This window comes from Diabrotica virgifera, chromosome 9 (assembly GCF_917563875.1).
Source record: "Diabrotica virgifera virgifera chromosome 9, PGI_DIABVI_V3a".
NCBI lineage: Eukaryota > Metazoa > Arthropoda > Insecta > Coleoptera > Chrysomelidae > Diabrotica > Diabrotica virgifera.
Genome location: NC_065451.1, coordinates 192939575 through 192961307, shown reverse-complemented (window position 1 = coordinate 192961307; position 21733 = coordinate 192939575). Strand labels below are relative to the sequence as shown.

The window sequence follows — 21733 nt, the reverse complement described above, 5'->3', positions numbered from 1 at the left end:
CTTATTTTTACGTCGCGCAGAAGCTATATACCAATTTTCAGACAAATCGGAGGTCCAAAAATTTTTTTGCTCCCAAATTGAGTGATTTGAAATGGAATGACCCCTACATATACTTTTAAGAGAAAAGCGAAGAGTCCCAGATACAAAATTTATTAAAATAATAGTAAATAATTATTTAAATCTGAAAACTTTTCTTGTTGGAACTTCTTTCTGGTAACAACCCTAATCTCTGACTTTTACAATTTATAAGACAAGAGACGACGAATAAAGAAAGCGAAAATGACTCTACAATATGCAGTCACATTCCGCTTTCATTCATATAGGTGTGGCACACGTTTCAATTATTATTTTACTATTTTTTTTAATTGCTAATTTTAAATATTAACTTTATTTTCTAAACGAAAATAATATGAGTCATTTAAGATTCACATGTGTTTCGCTCCTAAATACAAAACCAGAATGTATAAAATTAATGGCTTTTTCATGGGAAACACAAATTCATAGATTAAGGTATCAGATAAAGGGCCAGCCTCTTTATGTCAACTTCTTAAAAACCACAGAAATGTTTTCAGCTTTTAAAACGCCAGATCTAATAAATTATTGTCGCCTATATGACCATATGGTAGAACACCAGACAGATTAAAGTGTTTGTGGTCTCGTTCAATATAGTGACAGCGGGCACCCGGGGCAGTCACACCACCACACTCGCAAAGAATAACAAACCCTCTTTCGAGAAATATTCACGCTATTTTACCGACACAAATAAATATATTATTGACAGTTTGTTGTGTTTACATTTATTTTAATTTAATTTGTTTCCGTAAACCACCAACGGAACATTGGTGACCCCTACGTGATCTGAACACGCAACCTTCTGATAACGGTCCGAAAAGCAAAAACGGTCGGAAAGAAAGTTCCTAGTACTCAAAATCTGAGTAAAAATATAAGTGAAAAACACAGTATGTTTCCTTTCGATTCAGAGGCGATACACAATCTCCAGACAGATGTTTCTGCCTTACGACGTCCTCAATGGAGCTGCGTGCACACCTCTGAAGCAAAACAAAACCAAACTGTCTATTTATGTGGAATTTCAAAAATAGGTTAAAATACACTTTTGGGACGCTGCAGTGACATCTCTTAAACACAATAGAAAATTCCCAGATACAAAATTTATTAAAATAATAATAATAGTCTCCCGTTTTATACCGCTGTGGCTTTGGGAGTATAGCAGGGTAGTCTGCTATATCTAGGGCCTACGGTATACAAGGAGGGTAACAGGGCCAGTGCTACGCTTCAACCGCCTATTATTACCCCTGGTTTTACCCAAGGTACTCATTTTATTCAGGCTGAGCCGACCTGGGGCCTATAAACATTTTTAAAAATGTCTAGTTGTTCTTGCGGGCGGTAGGATTTGAACTCCGGACCGCCGGCAAATATAATAATAAATAATTATTTAAATCTGAAAACTTTTCTTGTTGGAACTTCTTTCTGGTAACATCCTTAGTTTCTGACTTTAACAATTTATAAGACAAGAGACGACGAATAAAGAAAGCGAAATGGATTCTACAATATGCAGTCACATTCCGCTTTAATTCGTCTAGGAAAAACGGTCCGAAAGAAAGTTCCTACTACTCAAAATCCGAGTAAAGATAGAAGTGAAAAATACAAAAATCCACAAGGAAAAAAGTTTTCCTGTAGTTGGCTGTATACCATGTGATACAAAAACAATAAATGCTGTATAAAAGGTATATTTACCTTTTTTATATTTTAGGTATATTTTAGGTATATTTTAATATACCTTTTATACAGCATTTATTGTTTTTGAAAAATACAGTTTACGTTTCCTTTCGATTCAGAGACAATACACAATCTCCAGACAGCCGTTTCTGCATTACGACGTCATCGGTGAAGCTGCATCTGAAGCAAAACGAAATATCCATCAGCAAAGAAAATAAAAAGAGAATATATGAGACTATTGTGAAAAGTATCACTCTATACAGCTGTGAGGTATGGCCACTGAAAGAAAGGATACTGGCAACGGAAATGGATTTTTAGAGAAAAGTAGCAGAAAGATCTAGAAGAGAAAGGATTTAATTACAAACGAATACATTAGATAAATAATGGGAATCAAGCGAACAATCACGGATGACTTATCAACAATAGGGAAATACTAAGATGGCAACCAGAAGGAAAGGGACAACGAGGTAGACCAAGAAAAAGTTGGAGCAAAGAAACATAGAAGAGGACTTATGGAATAACCGGACAAAATGGCGGTTGTAGTCGGAAAATGGCGGAGAACGTTATGAACCGACATGTAGTAGTAGGATAAGTTTAAATATAACTTCGTGGGAAAGAGCTCTTCGTATTTTTGTTTTATCTTAATTTATAGACTATAAATAACTTGATACTGAAAGCTAACACCTTTCCCAACAATAAAATATCAGGTGTAGAACTTTCCTAAATTATCAAGAGCCATAAATGCCTCAGCTGTTTATTTTTTAAACCACCCACGAAAAATTGCGATCCAAAAAATCGGGATAATAACGTAGGTGCCAAAACGATTTGCTAAGATGAGCGATATTTGGACGCAGCTGTTTCTCACACATCTCGGTGTTTGGTAATTAATGAAAATTAATTAGCATGGAATTTTTGCATGAATTGCAGACAACCTACGGAAAATGAAGGTTATCGTAATAAAAAAAATGAAAATTTGAATTTAAGGTTAATAGTCTAGAAAGGAGGATAATCAAAACATTAAGAAATTTCCTTCTGAATAAAGACGATGGTTACTTTTATCGTATCCGAGCAGTATCGGGCACGTTGGATGGCTGCACAAATGAGGAAAATTTCTGCATATGAAAAAATGTTCCATATTTTGTGTTTCTCTGCAGTAACAGTGTGCATCGTCTTTGTCTATTTCCCCCCATTTTACCGTGTTTGATCTTATTGGAGCGACTTCTTTTGAACCTGGGAAGAGGAACATTTTCGGGAATTGTATCCTGCACTTTTCCAAGACAGCTTTTTTTTATTTTAGGTGCTTTCGTGGTGTCCGATCTCTGTATAGGGCTATAGGGCATGCCACTCGTCCGCGATTTATACGAATATACGAAATAAAGTGCGCCTACGTTGGTCAAGAGCGTAAGCTGAGAAATCTACTCTCTGAAATGGACAGACTAAACATTACTATCATGGGGACGAGTGAAACAAGATGGCCAAACACAGGAAATTTCTTAGCAAACGGATACGCCGTTTATTTTTCTGGAAATCAAGACCATATGCATCAAAACTAAGTAGCAATAATTATGAAACAGCATATTAGTAAATATGTGACTAACTTCATCCCAATGTCAGACAGAGTAATTTTAATACAGCTGAATGCTAAACCTGTAAATATAAATATCATCCAACTTTATGCTCCCACTACAGATGCAGATGAACAGAAAATTGAAGAATTCTACCATCAAATATGAGAAGTGCTAAAAACTACAAAGAAACACGAAACAACAATATTTATGGGAGACTTTAACGCTAAAGTCGGACAAAAGATGACACAAACATCATCGGAAAAATGACTGGATGAACCAAGAAATTCTAGACATGATGGAAGTTCGACGAAAATACAAAAATAGAAATATTATCAAATACCGTGAAATTAACAAACTCACAAAAAGAAAAATTAAACAGGCCAAAGAATCCTGGCTCGAGAATTCATGTAAAGAAATAGAAGATCTACAAAAAACGCATGACAGTTTCAACCTCCACAAGAAACTTAAATATACCTCCGGAATTAAAAAACAGAAAAATACTCACGTATTAAAACCGCAGATGGAAAAATTTGTGATCACGAACAACAGTGCCAAGAATGGGAGAGACACATCAGTGACCTTTTTGACGATGCTTCTCGAGAAAATGCTCCAAATACAACCTGTGACAACCAATTAGACAGAGGTCCCAGTATACTGAAGTCGGAAGTCATAAAAGCAATACAACAAGCCAAAAACAATAAAATACCTGGACCAGATCAAATCCCTGTTGAGCTACTTAAACTTTTAGATGAGGAAAACATTAAATACATACCTACTTGACTACTTTCTTCAACAAAATTTACAACGAAGGAAAAATACCAGATGATTGGTTGGAGTCAGTGTTTATAACATTACCAAAGAAAAGCAGGCCCACCAAATGTAGCGATTTTAGACTAATCAGTTTGATGAGTCACACACTTAAGATACTTTTACGTATTATACAAAACCGAGTATTCCTTCTGTGCGAAACTAGAATGGGTAATAAGCAATTTGGATTTAGAAATGGTCTAGGAACTAGAGAAGCACTATTTTGTATGCGCGTTCTCTTACAAAAAAGTTGTGAATTCCGAAAGAACATTTATGTTTGTTTCATCGACTTCAAGAAGGCATTCGACCGAGTACAACATGATACACTTTTCGATTGCCTGCAGGCAGCAGGACTTGACCACTACGATATAAGACTTCTGAAATATTTATATTACAATCAAGTAGTTTCTATCCAAATTGGAGACAGTCGTACTGAAGAACTACCGATAAAACGTGGAGTACGACAAGGTTGTGTTTTATCACCCACCCTTTTTAATCTGTACTCTGAAGAAATCGTTAGGGAGGCTTTGGATGACAGACAAGAAGGAGTAAGGCCAGGCGGAGAAGTAATCAACAATATTAGATACGCTGACGATACAGCCATTCTTGCTGAAAATTACAAGATCTTCAGACAGTACTAAATCCAGTCAGTGGAGCAAGTTATCGGAGAGACCTTAAAATCAACATTTCAAAAACAAAGTGGATGGTAGTTGGAAAGATTAATATAGATCACGGTCAGGTTTCTTTTGATGGAGAGGAGTTAGAACGGGTGAATCATTTCAAGTACCTTGGCAGCTGGTTAAATGTAAATTGTGACTCTGATGAAGAGATAATAACTAGGATCGAAATATCACGGAAGGCTTTTATGACCTGGAAACCAGTTTTATGTAACAGAAACCTGTCGATGAATATTCGAAAGAAGGTCCTGAAGTGTTATGTGTGGTCTATCTTATTGTATGGTTGTGAGACATGGACGTTAAAAACCTCAATGCTAAACAAAATAGAAGCATTAGAATTGTGGTGCTATCGACGAAGCCTAAAGATATCGTGGGTTTCGCACACGTCCGATGAAGATGTTCTTCAAATGAGATTAATTCAGGAGCGTCTGCTCATAAGCATCATAAATAGGAGAAAACAGAATAATTCGGCCATATAATTCGAAGACCTAAATACCATCTGCTTCGCCTTATAATACAAGGAAAAGTGGAGGGAAAGAGATGGATTGGTCGAAAGAAACTTTCATGGCTGCGTAATATTAGACAATGGTGTGGCTGCACAGTAGAAGAATTATTTCGCGCAGCAGCCGATAGAGAGAGGTTTCAGAAAATTGTAAACATGATGACGGCCAACGTCTGAATACAGACACGGTACCTAAAGAAGAAGAAGACGTTGTCCAAATACTATAACAGCAGAGATCATTGAATTAAAGAAAGAGAAGACAAACACGATGAAACAACTTCACGAATATGTTTTCATATAATTGTCTTAACTCTTATGTATTAGGCAGGCCGCACATCAAAGAAACATGAAACGTAAATTACGTTTCATGGAAATAAACCACTGCTAAACAAATATACGTCCGGCCATTTATGAAAATCTCCGAAAATAAAAATGTGTCATGAGCATGAATCACACTCGTTTCATTGGTAGGTGGACTTTGAGATTTGTTTAGCAGTGTTTTAGTTTCATGAAACATGTTTTTCGTTTCATGTTTCTTTGGTGTGCGGCTTGGCTTAAACTACACATGTGGTAAAACAATGACTGCATAGATATGAAATTAGAAGTCTTATGAGGGGAGGGGGAACTTCCAAAAAAACACCAACCAAAAGACAAAAAAAATAAACCCAAAAACAGCAACTTATTATATGCCTTCTTCTTCTTAAACTGCCAAGACCGCTTGTCGATCGTTGGCTCTCATGTTGCCCAGCATATTAACAATCATTGTGTTATTTACAGCCGCATGATATAGTTCGCTTAGTTAGTTTATGCTTAGTTAGGTTAGCTTAGTTATATGCGTAAGTTCCTATAATTTTGGACCTTGATGGTGGGGGGGATTTCCACATTTTCCCTCCTCGTAGATCCACCACTGAATGATCATAATTAAGTATATGACTAATGTGTGGGACGATAAATGATAAGTAGTAGCCGTAGAAGAGCCTTTGAATGAAGAGTTATTAAAAAACACAAAAATATCAACGTTAGTCATATAGTGATAAGAAATAGTATACAAAAATATAACAATTAAATTTTACGATCCAATCTTAAAAAATGAAAAGAACAAGAAATTAAATTTAAAGTATGTAGATAAAGAATAACTTGATTTTAATAAAGAAGAAAATATTGGATGGTTTCTGTCAACATTTTTCGTGTTGATTTTTCACTGATGTTGGTAAAATTTCGCATTACACCTTTTTTATTTAGTTTCCCGTTTGCGTTTGCTCCAAAAAGTATTGAATGGCATCCAAGAGTTATTATAAAATGTATTAAATTATAAATGACTCATATGATTTTAATTATCACACACACGTGTTATTTTTGGTAACCGATTATCCGTTGGAATTCCGACTGAATTTCTAATCTTAAATTTTCTGTGAAGTAAATATTTGGAATTAACATTTTCCACATTTTTGACCAAGAGCCAAAATCAATTTTCACAAGGCAGTAAATAATTTATTTTATTAGTATTGGGTATTTCAATTGTAGATGTCTATAAAACGGTGAAGAATTTCTGTTACCAGAATCAATTATATATCAATACACCAGTTCCAAAGAGGAACAAGTCTGAATTTTGGTGATTTGAAGTCAAGTATTGGAAGGTGCTTCAATAACCCATATTTACGAGTTCCAAAGGGTATCAACTCTATAATAACTTTCTGTGAAATATTTTGGTCATACTTTGATGGTTTCTCAGCCAAGAAGCTTGATTTCTACCTATACTTATTCAACCTTCTATTTTTTCTTTGAGAATTAACTGCAGTATTATATATGTATATCTATCTCCTCTCAACATATCGACTCGTCCAATGAAGACTGTACTAACTCAATTTTTGGCGTTTTTGAGTTACACCACTGAAAAATTAGATAACCATGATGCCTTTCAACGAACAAAGTTCTAAGTTAATTTGTTCACGTTTAGGCAACCAATTTTGCACTTCGATATTGTACTAACTTGTATATCTATACATTATAAAAGAAAACTATCCTATCTCGAAAGTTAGTATAGTCTTCCTCGGCATTCCGAACGGAAGCGTCGTTGTCTCGTGAGTTAGTATAGTTTTGGCATTTTAAGGTTAAGTAAAGTACGCCTACATGAACAACATTTTTTACGTTATAAAAGTTGTACAGCCTATAAATTTCTATTAAAAATAATACGTGTGAATAGAAGGTGTATTTTATAAGTATAAATAAGTATCCAGGATTTTCCCGATTTTTTCCAGCGAATACTGTACTGACTCTTCAAAAACCATATAAATAAAAAAAATTGACATGCTCAAAAGCACAAGTGGAACAATACGGTAAACACAATGGAAAAATATAAAATCAATTTAGTAAATAAGAACCCCTGATTTTTTGCATCAATCAAAACTTTATCTTGCTGTATTCGAAAACTTAAAAAAATGAGTTAGTACAGTCTTCGCTGGATGAGTCGATATGTCACGAACATGATATTTTTCTATATGTAAGTTTATATAAATATATATACTTAGGTCATGAAATCCATATTGCTAAGGACAATCAAGCCGATGAGCTGCAAAGAAGAATACTTTAGCATGGGCCACATATGGAAATCTGTTAGACCTCTGCAAGAGCAAAGTAGCAAATTATTTGAAAACGGATAAGTTCGACCAAAGAAGAATGGAACGGTCATTGCTTGGACTGACTCTCAAAGATAGTCAAAGTGGGCATAGTATGGCCGAAGTTGAACTGGGTGGGTCATGAGGCAGAAAGAATGACGGGCTGTGAACCCAAAAAGTTACAGTGTGGAAACCTCGAGCACACAGAAGAAGCAGAAGTAGACCACCTATACGATGGCAGAACTGGAAGAAATTAGGAGAGGCTTATGTTCATTTTTGGACGCAGAAGGCTGCATAATGAGCAGTCTTTAGTAACTATCTATCCTTTCTGGTTCTTCTTAGTATTAGTCATGTGTACTCTCCAAAGAATCTTAAACAGTCTTCTATGTATCCGTATTTGTAATGCTTCAATGCGGCTGATCATTGGTTATTTTAGCATCCATGCTTCTACTCAATTCAACAGTACTGGCCAAAAATTGCACCTGTTCATTTTCTGTTTAAGTTCTACTCTGACATGTTGATTATAGAAAGTGCACAAAACACGTAAAACGTCTTTCCTGTGATCACATCACTCCTTCTACAGAACGTTCAGCGAAAATATTGTTTCCTTGGTCCTGAGCGCGTTTCTAAACTTAACTGCGTCTGTTCAAATTTTTTTTTCTCATTTGTGTCTGATTCTGCTCTGAAATATTCTCAAAGCAGTGGCTCATTAGGCTAGTTAATCGGTATTCTAAGCATTTAGATAGATAGATTCAATGATAGGCCTATTCCACTGCGACCATTTTAGATCTATTGTGGTCCTCAAATCCTAGATTACATTCTCTAGACTGATCATTTTTAAAAGATCTAATAGCTTCGAGACTGAACCTTCCATGTGGCTTTTTTTCTCTTCTTCGCCTAATGTAAAGAACCGCACATTTGCCAGGCTATCACACTGACACAAAATGAACTCTCCGGTTTCTTCCTCTAGGTGACAGTCTGCATAGTCATCATATGCCAATTCCATCAGCTTTAACTGCCTATTCAGCTTTAAGTGCCCTGTTAACAAACCTACTAAGGCTTTGACTATTTTCCTATCTTTGCTTATTAGGTCTGCTGTAAATTTTGGCGAATGCTCGATAATGAAATGTTTCAACTACTGCCTTTGCCCTGGTGAATTCCTCCACCATTCTACAGATTTGTGAGCATTCTAAGCATTTACTTGCTTATGAATTATTATCTCTATGAATTTGGTCATTTCTGGATCTATAAGGATTCCAGACCTGAACTGCAACAACAATAAAAAGGCTGAAATAATTTAAGAACCAGTGCTGTAGTAGAATTATGAAGATATATTGAACACACACCAAAAACGAGAAGGTGCCTAGGCTGATGAATAGGTACAGAGAAAGAACTATTGAACATAATTTAAAGAATTACAAATCAGTTTGGTCATATCATTAAAGGACCTAAATACCATGAAAGGACCATGAGTAGAAACGGTTATTCTTGAAATCGGGTCTCTCTGTGCACTCTTGAGGGAAGAGTTCTATACTAGAATCACAATAAAGATGCACTAAAAATAAACAAACCCAACCAAACAAAACCAAGACTCGTTGAATATTACGAGGAGCACTCTCAAATTATAATTTACAATGTATATACTGTTGTAGAATGTTTTTTTGGAAAATTCAGAAAATAAATTTATATCAGGGACCACGAGATCGTAGATTTTCTTCACCCTGTATATGACCAAAAATTGTATAGAGTCTAATTTAGTTAATAAACAGTGCTTTTTCGGGGAAGGTGAAATTGTTAATGTGGTTTTCGTTAATGGGTTTTTTGAAAGGATTTACAGACAATGGTTCGAAAATATTGGAAAGTGCATGTTATTTCGTTTTGTGAACATCAATAGGATTTTTGTAAATATTTTGTAGAAGGTTTAAACGATAAACAAATTTTATTGAGTTTAGAATGTAAGGCCTTTTGTTTAGTTTTTTGAAAAAACGATAGTAATTTGATGTCTCTTAGAATTTTAACAAAATGGAAAGTTGGATACAAATTAAGTTAGTTTTCTTAAGAAAGGAAAGTAATGTTGTTTTTGATTGGTAGAGAAAGATCGATGGAAGGGATGAGAATGTGGAGTCGGAATTTCAGAGAGAAAAGATAGAGACTGTGTGATGAATATCGGAAGAGAGCAGTCCAGTTTTTGAAAAGTGAGAAGTCAGTGTAAAGTGGTGAAATCGGCCTTTGCGAGCAGAATCAAGTTGAAACGAAATTGTTGACCGGTTGAGAAGTAAAATTCTCCTGTGTCCGAGGAAGATTCCTTTGTTCTGTCTAGAACGAGTAGCTGCTTGGTATCTATTTGCACAAGATATTGAGTAAGAAGAAAACTGAGTGGAGAATTCGAGCGAGTCCTGGTTTTGTTTGTTTTTGAAGCAGTTTGGACGAGAGGGACCTTTTCGCAACATCAAAAGAGTACGTGTGGGAGAATAAAGGACAACGCAATCTGGGAAACGAAGGAGTGAAGAAACAAAAAGGTTAATCAAATCATTTGTCGAAACGGAGAGAGCTTGTTTATATCCACACCATATAATATGCTCATTATTTTTTTTGTATTGAACAGTTCTATAACTCAGTTAGTCATTCCAACTTTAAGTAATCAATTCAAAAGGAGAAAAGTAAATTTTATTAAATTTAGTATGAATAAACAATAATTTATTTAAATAATTTTTTTCAAGGATTATTGTTTTGTTAAAACAAGGACACATCAGAATTAAAGCTTGATTTATTAAGTAAGAAATTGTTGCAAGAAATTTAGATTTTAGTATTTTTTTCAAATCTTATTTATACAGCATATTGGATAAATAAATAATAAATTACATTTATATGATATTGAATGTGTTTAATTTCCCTGTTTTATCCTGGAAGGAGTAAGCAACCAGAAATACTAGAAGCCACAAATCAAAGGTAGAGGCCACAAATCAAAGGCCACATCGAATACAAAATTAGCCCTAAGAATAAAGTTTATTAGAAAATTTAATTTGAATTTGGTTTTGTTTTTACATAGGCAGAAATTAAAATAATTGAGTAATTAATTAAATTAAGAATTTGCTAATCAATCTAATAAAAGAGATAAAGTAGAAAAAGAGCATAACAATACATTGTAAATCCCAAATCATGATTTACAAAGTTTATACATTATAAATTATGATTCGGGAGTGCCTCTAGTAGCATTTAACGTGTCTTGGTTTGTTTATTTCTTGTGCATCCTTATTGGGATTTTAGTAGAGGTTATAAATAAATAAGTAAGTTTATTATTTATTTATTTATTTATTATCTGTAAATGTCTTCGCTTGTTGGTTTTTTGAGCTGCAAAACTTTACTGGCACTTGTTACTACGGCGCAGGTCGCAATCAAAACTCACGGTATTAGTCAGTGGAAATGAGGTAATTCTAACCGAGAAAACATTTTTCGCAAGTTATTTTTAAAACCGAAAACGTTGGCTGGACCAATGGCAAAGCTCAAAACTATGCAATTTTGTACTTTTGCCAGTCAGTAGCGGAGGAAATAAATTTGATGGGGATACGTGTAATAAATATACAAAAAGTTCATCGTTGTTGTCAACTGAATACGTACAATTTGTCGATTTATAACAGGTTGGAACTTCAAACAGTTCCTTAGCAACATGTTAAGCATAAAAAAGTAAATTTGTTATGGGTGTCAGGGCATAAGAATTGTTGATATTTTGCTAAAGGAGTTGATACTCTGTTTATCGAACCAGAACTATTCTAAGGTATGCAAAAAGACAGCATCGCGGAAGATGCTCGAATATGGAACAGCATATGCTACACAAAAATATTCTTCAGAGTTTCAGAAAACTGCAATCAGATTAATCATTATGTGTTCTCCCTGGATACTGCCTACACAATGTAATCTTCAAATACATATATGTCTTCGTTCATAATTTTATCCCGGATGGTGCTTATAGGCATTCAAATTGATGGAGTCTTTTTAGAAAGTAGCATATTATTTAATATTTTTTATGTAATGTTATACAGCTGAACCAGTTCCTCATCATAAGAATCAAATTATTTAACTTACTTTTTTAATTCATTTAATGATTCATTGCCAACCGGTAAAATAGAGTGGCTTCCGCAAAGGATATAGTATCTACATTATATAAACCATCTGCTGATAATGGGGACATTGATAAAGAAGGCAAATGAATACCAACTGCCCGTATTTCTTGCCTTTATAAACTATGAAAAGACATTTGACAGCGTCGAAATGTGGGTCCTAAAACAAGCTATTATTAAGGATATATTTTAGATGCAGGAAGCTAAGGAATTAGTTAACATTTGCATCAATGTCAATGGCAACAAGTTAAACCACCTCAGATTATACCGAACACATTCGAGGAAGTATTTACAAACTATGGTGGAGGAACTTGCAGACAGCTCCCAATAAGTCGGACTAAAAATGAATATGATAAAAACAAAGACAAACATAGACAACAGAAGATACATATCTATAAATGGCAAAGAGATAGAATAAGTCCAAGAATACCAGAACCTAGGCCAAATTTTGAAACTTGACAAAGAGAGTTAAAGCGCGGAAATTACTAGAAGAATAAGACTGTCATAGGCAGGATTTGGAAAACTCAGTTGGGAAACTTACTTAAGAAACGCAAAGTACCTGATACTTGGGGAGCAAAGTGTTCAACCAGTGGACTCTTCCTCATGATATATGGATGTCAAACTTCTTAACTTGTAAACTCTAGTTAAGGCAAATATAAACAAACTGGACGCAACAAAGAGAGCAATGAAAAGTGCAATGTTAAGTATACGACTGCCAGATAAAAAGGGGAATTGCTGGTTAAGAACAAAGATTGCCAAACTGGAGTGGAACTTCACAGGCCACAGTTCTAACTAAACAAAAAGAACAACGTTGGAACGCCACAGTATAATTAATATTAGAGACCGTTCCACAGGGTAGACGATCAAGAAAAAGACCACAGATTAGATGAGTAGATGACATAAAAAATAGCCGGGACAAATTTAAAGTATGTTGCTCAGGGTAGAAATCGATGGAAGAAGTTGGGAGAGTCATGTCTAAAAATGGACGATAGAAATCTAAGAAGAAGAATTTAATTTATTTATTGTTAGCTTTACTTGTCATATTTTACAATATTCTTCTTTTCTTGCTACTAGTAGATTGTAGTTTTGATTATTGTGTCATTCTAGTTTCCACGATGTTTATATGCAGCTATCTAAGAGACTCATTCATATTCAGCTCAGCGGGGTACCATTGTTCGCGGTGTGAAATGCTATAAACAAGGGATCTACCCGTTTTATTAGTCCCCCCAACATCAATGAGTCCCTTAAAAAGCTGGTAGTACTAGAAATACCATTTTTCTCAGAAGCAGTGTGGTATTCACCAGTCATACTGCAAACAATTGGATTACTTTTCTCTTGATATGTTTTTATTTTCCGCATAAAAATTAAAGTATTTTTTTCTATTTTGTTGTTTTCGTTATGTTATGTTATGTTCGTCTTGTATGGTCATCATTTTACTAATTAATAAAATACAAATAGATGTAACACATAAACACTACTACAGATTATCATTACTGACTTATTGTCTTTTATAATGATGTGCAAACTGCAAAGGAATGTAGTATTATAGATAAAAAATAGATTATTATATTAAATGACTAACCACCTTACCATTCGATTAATATTTGCGTGCCATTTAGGTCGTATGGAGATTAAATATTAATGTCATTAGTAATGATACTTAAAAAATATAACCTATCACAGAAGTCCTTTCATTTAGAATATTGTTATTAAAAAAATAATTATTTAACCATTAAAATACAGATTAAACATTACCCCATTTTACCTAGTGTGAAAATCTAGTTAATTAATACAATCTACATTGGCGTTACAACAGGGTATATTATTCCATACAGAAATGGAGAAAGGTAATATTAATAATAATTATTGGTTGTTTCCAAAAACTGAAAGGAATAGTTCAAATATCAATTGATTGATTTTTTGGAAAAACTGACTGCTGATTATCTGCTGATTGTCATTAATTTGGTTTTTGTGTTGTTAATGTACAGACCAATGTACAGTACGGGGAGGGGAGAGGATGCAGTCCTGTCTCACGCCGTTACTTATGTTTATTTGTTCTGTTTAGAAACTGTTTGTAATCCTTAATTCTGCCTTTGAATTCCAGTACAGGCCGTTAAATCCCCTTCATATCTATCTTGCCACAATTAGAGGTAGATATTGGAGCATGGACCCAGACACTGGTGTGCAAGGGGGTGTCCCCCCTCCCAGAAAGTACATAGCTATGCATGTACAGTTCTATATTTTATATTGGTTAATAGTATGCATAAATTCATATGCACCCCCCTGAAAATAATCCTGACGGCGCGGCGTGAGGTAAAGCCACATTAGATACGTGAAAACCATACTCAAAGACCACAAAAGCTAAATGTACGGTCGGGTATAGTAGGTACTCACTTCATTGGGCCGTTTTTTAACGGTCCTACCCTGAAAAATATATGAATTCAGCAAGATGGAGCTTCAGCTCATTTTGGTGTAAATGTACGACGTTATTTCTAGCAGACATTTTCCGTACGATGGATTGATAGATTTGGTAGTATTGAATAGCCTCTTCGTTCACCCGATTTGAATCCTAAAGATTATTTTTATTTGGGATACTTGAAAAGCAGAATTTAGAAAACTAGAGCAGTAAGTGTTGCAGAGCTAAGGCAAACAATTATGGATAAATTCATATTAATTTCTAGAAAAACATGGAAAAATGTAAAAGACACATTCAACCATCGTTTAGGATACTTTCAAATTAACAACAAAGCACAATTTAAACACTAGATTAGGTAGACATTAATTTAGCAAAATATGTTCAAATTTAGTTATGCACAGTGGCGGATCTACAGCATTTGGCAGATAACAAGGTACAAAATTAAAGAGAAAAATTATTCAAACATAAAAATATATTAGCTGACTTGACATTTAAACCATAGACATACAAATTTAATCCAAAAAACACTAGATACGAAAATCATGTAAAATGGATAAAATGGGCCATGATGATCGCCAATGTTCTTAAAGGATGACGCACATGAAGAAGAAGAAGAAAAATGAAGAAAAATGAAGAGAACTTAATGTATAAGTTAATATTTATCTATTTTATATAGTTTTGGTTTATCTTTTTTATGTATTTTGGTTTGTGTTTCATTGGAATTTGAAATCCCCCGCCCCCACGGTAAATTTCCCGCCCCCAGACAAATGTCTAGATCCGCTACTGGTTGTACATAGTTTGAAACAAAAAATTTATCGAGGCGATTAGCTTTTTTATTATCTTTTTAAGATGTTGCTGACTACATAAAATCGAAAATATTGTATACGGTTGAACTGGTATTGAAGTTAAGATTTCAATACAGGTACAATATACAGGGTGTTGCTTTTAAAAAACCAAAGTGACTAAGAATCCTACCAGAAATCCTACCAGAAGAAGTAACCACAGCCATCAGACAAATGAAGGATGGAAAGGCACCGGGACTTGATGAAATACCTGCAGAACTGCTAAAGCTATTAGATGGAGCACAAATAAAAATAATAGCTGAAATATTTAATGACATATACAAGGCAGGAAAAATACCAGCAGAGTGGCTCAAATCTGAGTTTGTACCGTTGCCCAAAAAACCAGGGGCAAAAGTTTGTGAAGACTATAGGACCATAAGCCTAATGAGCCATCTTCTCAAGCTGTTTTTAAAGGTCATCCATAATAGAATTTACCGAAAATGCGAAGAACAAATTGCCCCCAATCAGTTTGGATTTGTGAACGCCGTTGGTACGAGGGAGGCTTTACTTAGCGTGCAGGTGTTGTTTCAGAAATGTAGAGATGTCAGCTGTGATGTTTTTGCATGCCTGATTGACTACAAAAAGGCTTTCGATAGAGTCCGACATGAACAAATGATGGAAGTGCTGAAGAGGACAGGGATTGACGGAAGAGACCTGAAAATAATAGCTAACCGGTATTGGAATCAATCAGCAGTGCTCCGAATAGATGGAGAATATACAGATCAGGTCAAAATCTTAAGGGGAGTGAGACAGGGATACATAATTTCACCGCTGATATTCAATCTGTACTCAGAGCACATTTTTGAAGAGGCTATAAAAGATATTAATGAAGGCATCTCAATAAATGGAGTCAAGCTCAGTAACCTGCGATTTGCAGATGATACAATAGTGTTTTCCAATACCATAGAAGGACTGCAAAACTTAATGAATAAAATAACTGAAACCAGTAGAACATATGGACTAGATATAAACACCAGCAAAACCAAGCTGATAATCATCAGCAAGCAAAACATAACTGGAGTAAATCTGTATGTGAACCAAATGAGAATTGAACGTGTCTCACAATACAATCATTTGGGAACTATAATCAATGAGTCATGGGACAATACTCAAGAGATTAAATGTCGCATCGGAAAGGCAAAGAGTGCATTCTTGACAATGAGCTCTGTGTTCAAGAGCCACGACATCACTCTAAAAACAATAATAAGGCTCCTTAAATGTTACGTGTACTCAGTGTTTCTATACGGAGTAGAAACGTGGACATTGAAGGCGGAAACTCTATCAAAACTTCAAACTTTTGAGCTATGGTTACAGAAGGATCCTGAAGATACCATGGACAGACAAAGTCACCAATGAAGAAGTACTACGGAGGATGAACACAACCGCAGATTTAGTCAACATCGTGAAGGGCCGTACGCTGCAGTACTTGGGGCATATAATGAGAAATCAAGGCAAATACGAGCTACTCCAGTGCATTTTACAAAGTAAAATTGAAAGAAAAGGGCCCCAGGACGAAGAACAATAATCCTGGCTTGCTAACCTGAGAGCATGGTACAGAAAGACCTCAACACAACTATTCCGTGTAGCAACTAACAAAGTCATCATAGCCAGAATGATCGCCAACGTTAGGAACGGACAGGCACCCTAAGAAGAAGAAGAAAGTGACTAATGACATCAGAAAAATGGTAAATCTGGCAACCTTACAAACGTCAAATTTCAAATCATCATATATTGCAAAATAGGTGTATCCCTGGTTTTGTATAATTGGGCTATCCATTTAAGAGATAGATGTGCATTTTCAGACTTCAATCCACTCTGTATGTATACATGTCTGGAATATATACAAAATTCTGGAATATATTACATTGTGTAGTTTTTAAAAAAATTAGTATGCGCAACATTTTGCCAATAAAAAAATTTATCTGAATGAGATTTAGCATTGTCCAAAGTTATTAAGTTATCCCTTGAGTTCAATTCTGGTAAAAGAGTTGGTTCCATTTTTTTATGTTTTCTTTATAATTAAATGTAACTACAACAGGCATAAGATACGTTAGTGTTAGCTTTTATATGTACAAGAGCTTAAATTAGTAGGTAGTTAGAAGGTATGATACATTTGTCTGACAGTAGGCTTTATTTTTGATACTTTTTTTTTGTATAGGTACTATATTTTTGTCTTAAAAACATAAATTTAAAAAGAAATGTATTGCAAAACTTCAGTCTCAAGGTATAAACATATAGTAGTACTATCTATCTAAGAGACTCATTATTTAGCTCAGCTGGGTGCTATTGTTCAAGGTGTGAAATTAAATCAACAAGGGATCATTTTTTAAAGCAGGTAGATTCCTTGTTAATCGTAATCCCTTGATTCTTAGATAGCTGGTAGTACTATACATAAACGTGCGATTAAATGGATTTGATAGCACATTCTCGCTTTAAGGGTAGGTATCGGAAATGCTGACAATGAACTATGGATGAAAGGCAAGCGATGGATCATTAGAGTATGCTCAAAAAGCCAGAAAATAATGTAAAAGCTTCTGACCTGATATATGTCCGGTAACTTGCCGAGTGACATGTTGTTCCGTTCGAGTCATCCTTTGAGTGTGCTGGGTCTGACTCTGTTGCATTTGACTCTGACTCTGTTGAGTCTGGGAACCTTGCTGTTGCTGCCGATTCATCTCGTTTCACCACAAAATCACACAAATCGAAGAAAAATTAAGAAAATCACAAAAAACACAAAAATCACAACGCGCTAAAAGAGTCTACTATTATCTCTTTTTGGGTTTCGTTTGCCTTCCACTGGCTCATTTAGCAGAAGTTCAAGTCATCATACCCGATATCTCTACCAAGACGTCGGTCGTTTGCAAATTGCGAGCGAAGAATGGCTGTGCGGACGTCTCCCGCCTCGGGCGCCCCTGAAATTTTTGGTGGGGGGGCTGAAATGTTTCCAGCGTCTTAAAATAGCCCCTAGAGTGTTATGTGGGTATTCGGGATGGGACAGTTATACAGATTGGAAATAACGATATTAACGGTATTCGAAGTAAATTATATACACAATATTTTACTTCATGTACAGGGTGTAACAAAAAGGAAGTCATAAATTAAATCACATATTCTGGGACTAAAAATAGTTCGATTAAACCTAAATTACCTTAGTACAAATGTGTATATAATAAAGGTATAGCCCTTTGAAGTTACAAAATGAAAATCGAGTTTTTCCAATTTATCGGAAAAGTGTTACAGATTTCATATTGTGAAGGACATGTAGCATTCTTAAGACAGGAACATCTAAAAAAAAAGAATAGTGGAATTTGTGCACCCCCTAAAAATTTATGGGGGTTTTGTTCCCTTAAGCCCCCCCCCAAATGTTTGTGTACGTTCCAATTAAATTATTATTGTGGTGCCATTAATCACAATGTTTTTAAAAAAAGTTTCCAGGCCTCTATAATATTATTTACCTAATCATTTAAAATATGTGGTGGATTTTTTCGATATTTCTTGATAAAAACTGGCTTATCGAAAAAGAACTAAGAGACACAATTGTGCTGTTTAACTAATGATACTACAATAATAATTTAATTGGAACTTACACAAGCATTTGGGGGGGGGGGGGTGGGGTTTAAGAGATCAAAATCACCATAACATTTTTATGGGCGCACAAATTTCTCTGTTATTTTTTTAAGACGTTTCTGCCATAAGAATGCCGCATGTCTATTTTCAATATGAAATCTCTAACAGCTTTCCAATTTTGTAAATTCAAAGGACTGTAACTTTTTTATGTGTACATTTGTATTGAGGTAAGTTGGGTTCAATTAAACTATTTATGGTCCCAGAAGATGTGATTTTTTTAATTTATGACTTAGCTTTTTGTTACACCCTGTATTTATTATAAAGGATAAGTTATAACTGTTGGAACATCGATTGAGATTAGGTTATTGGGACCAAAATATACTGATGAGTTGATGACCAAAAAAATGCAACACTTTGTATACAGTTATTTATTTGGATCAAAAATATTTCTTTGTAGGTTTCATCCAAAAATACACTGTAGGCCGAAATAAAGGAGTACATTTTTTAGTTAAAAATAACTTTTTTGTTTTTTTGGTGATTTAATTTCTTTTTCTAGGCCTAATTGCCTAACATGTCCTCAATGTGACTGCAAATTTGGAAGAAAAAATAACGTACAGAGTCGGACTTATAAAAAATCTATATAACGGTGCATTTGAGCTCGGTGCAAATGAAACTGTCGTAGCTAAAATTGAACTGATATGCTCTTTTGGTAGGTTCACTATCCAGAACAGTTCAGTAAAAAGGAAATTTTTCAAAATTACCAGATTCGCAAAATATCATTTTTTTATTTAATTAGGAAAATATAACATTTTAACAAATAACACATTTATGAAAACAGTTTAATAATTTTAAAACTTTGACTAAAATATTATGAATGTGGCCACCATTATTGTTTACCACTTCTTGAAGTCGTCTGCGCCATAAGTTGATAACCCCATTTATTACACCCTATTCAAAATTATTCCAAACAAACTGCATTCTTTTTTTGAGCTGTTCGATGGTTTCAAATTGTTGTCCGTCATACAAATTTTGTTTGAAAATTTCCCAAATTGAATAGTCAACCGGATTTAATTCTGAGCTGTTAGGTGGCCACATGTCTGGCTCAATATAGTGCGGGCAATTTTCACTCAAGAATATCCTTGTATTATGGGAAGTGTGCGAAGGACACTTTCCTGCTGGAAAGTTTAATCATAACATACTTCTTCAATTCCAGGTAATGTGGTGCAATATTTGTTCTTGATATGTTTTTGAATTAAGTTTGACCCCGTCATCAACGGAAACCAGACGAGATTTTCCCAACATGGATACTGCAAAAGATACCATTACAGCTTTTGAGAAATGACTTTTTTTAATTAAAAGATGCTCTGGAGCTAGAGGAGTTTCTCTCTTAAATTGTACGTCAGAATACACCCTATTATTTTGGGTATTTTTAGGAGGTCGTAAATAAAACATTTTTTCATCTGAAAACCAGATTTTTCTAATGTCTTCACGAGAGCGGAATCTTCTTAGTAGCAGATTACACCTTTTCAGTCGTTTTTCTCTTACATTGGCAGTAAGTCTTTGAAAGTAAACTTTTTTAAATACTTTAAGATGGCAATCTTCTTTAATGATTCTTCGAACTAATGTGCGGGAAATCCTAGTATCTTTTGCGATTTTTCAACAGATTGGCCAGGTTGCAAATTTCTTAAAACGACCCCTACTCTAGCAATATTTTCTTCAGTTCTTGAGCTTCGCTTCCGTTCTCTTCCACATTTATGTTCAATAGACCCAGGTTCATCCCTTAGATGTCGTTCTTTCCTATCGTTCCAATATGCCAATTTTTCTTAGGAAATGCATTTACAATTTTTCTTGCATCATAATTATATTTTTCACGGTAATATTTAACTAACATTCTGTTCTCTTTGCTTAAAAGTGGCATTATGAACTGGCCAGTTTAAAAGTAAACGGTAGCGCGTCATCAATATTTTTGTTTTTCGAAAGTTCTGCAAACTTTCAACAGTGAGGCAACAGTGCGTCGGTAATTCGACACTGACAGTGACATTTATACTATCAAAAACAATGATTTTTATACTCATATGCGCGAAATGTTGCCGAGTCAGTCACGTTCGATTTCTTGTTATAGAAAATCGATTTTTAGTAGTTCCAATGTGACACAAAATCTAGGCATGGGATAAAAAAGTTTATTTGTGAAAGTGTATTTTTTTTCTTTCTTAATGGCGGTACAGGCTCCTTTTTGCAATATTTTATTTAGTTATAGAGTAATTTCGACAAACTAACATATTTCTGAAATTGGGCTCTGTACCGCCATTCTTTATATTATTATATTACGAATATGTGTGCCAAATATCTCGAGAAAATATTCAAAATTACAGCCGAAATCTTGGACCGCGTTTGTTGCTACCTGTTGATCGCTACGGTATGCTCTTAAATATAAATGTCAAATAAATTCCATGGCAACCTAAGCAGTCATGGCTTTACTAAGTAAAATTGACATATTTGAGCGTTTGAGAAATTCTTTTAAGACATTTAACAAAAATTACTGCTAATATGAGGCAAAACGATGGAAAAGATGTAATTTAGTGTTAAGAGGGTTTCGTTCTGGTGAACATATTAGAAAAGTACTCGAATAAGATTTCCTAATTTAAATAAAAAATTATATTTTACATATTATTCGGGATTTTTTTAAATTTCATGGCAAAGGCGTGTTCTGAACATGATTTAAATAAAAAAATAATATTTTGCGAATCCGACAATTTTGAAAAATTTCCTTTTTACTGAAGTGTTCTGAATAGTTAACCTACCAAAAGAGCATATCCGTTCAGTTTTAGCTAAGATTTGGAACGAGCTGAAAACCGTTACATAAATTTTTTTATAAGTCTGACCC

At 34.6% G+C, this 21733-nt stretch overlaps 1 protein-coding gene across 50 annotated transcripts in view; it reads right to left on the bottom strand.

The window, feature by feature from the left end:
- LOC114337907 (titin) overlaps window positions 1–18175 on the bottom strand; it is a 213688-nt gene extending 195513 nt beyond the window's left edge. For 44 of the 50 annotated variants that reach the window (XM_050662773.1, XM_050662771.1, XM_050662781.1 and 41 more), the window contains exon 1: window positions 17822–18175. In XM_050662773.1, the coding sequence (XP_050518730.1) occupies window positions 17822–17957 (136 nt within the window). In that variant the 5' untranslated portion in view covers window positions 17958–18175. The remainder of the gene's footprint in view (window positions 1–17821) is intronic. The other 6 variants (XM_050662815.1, XM_050662819.1, XM_050662818.1 and 3 more) reach the window with 1 other exon arrangement.
- Window positions 18176–21733: the final 3558 nt, after the last annotated feature.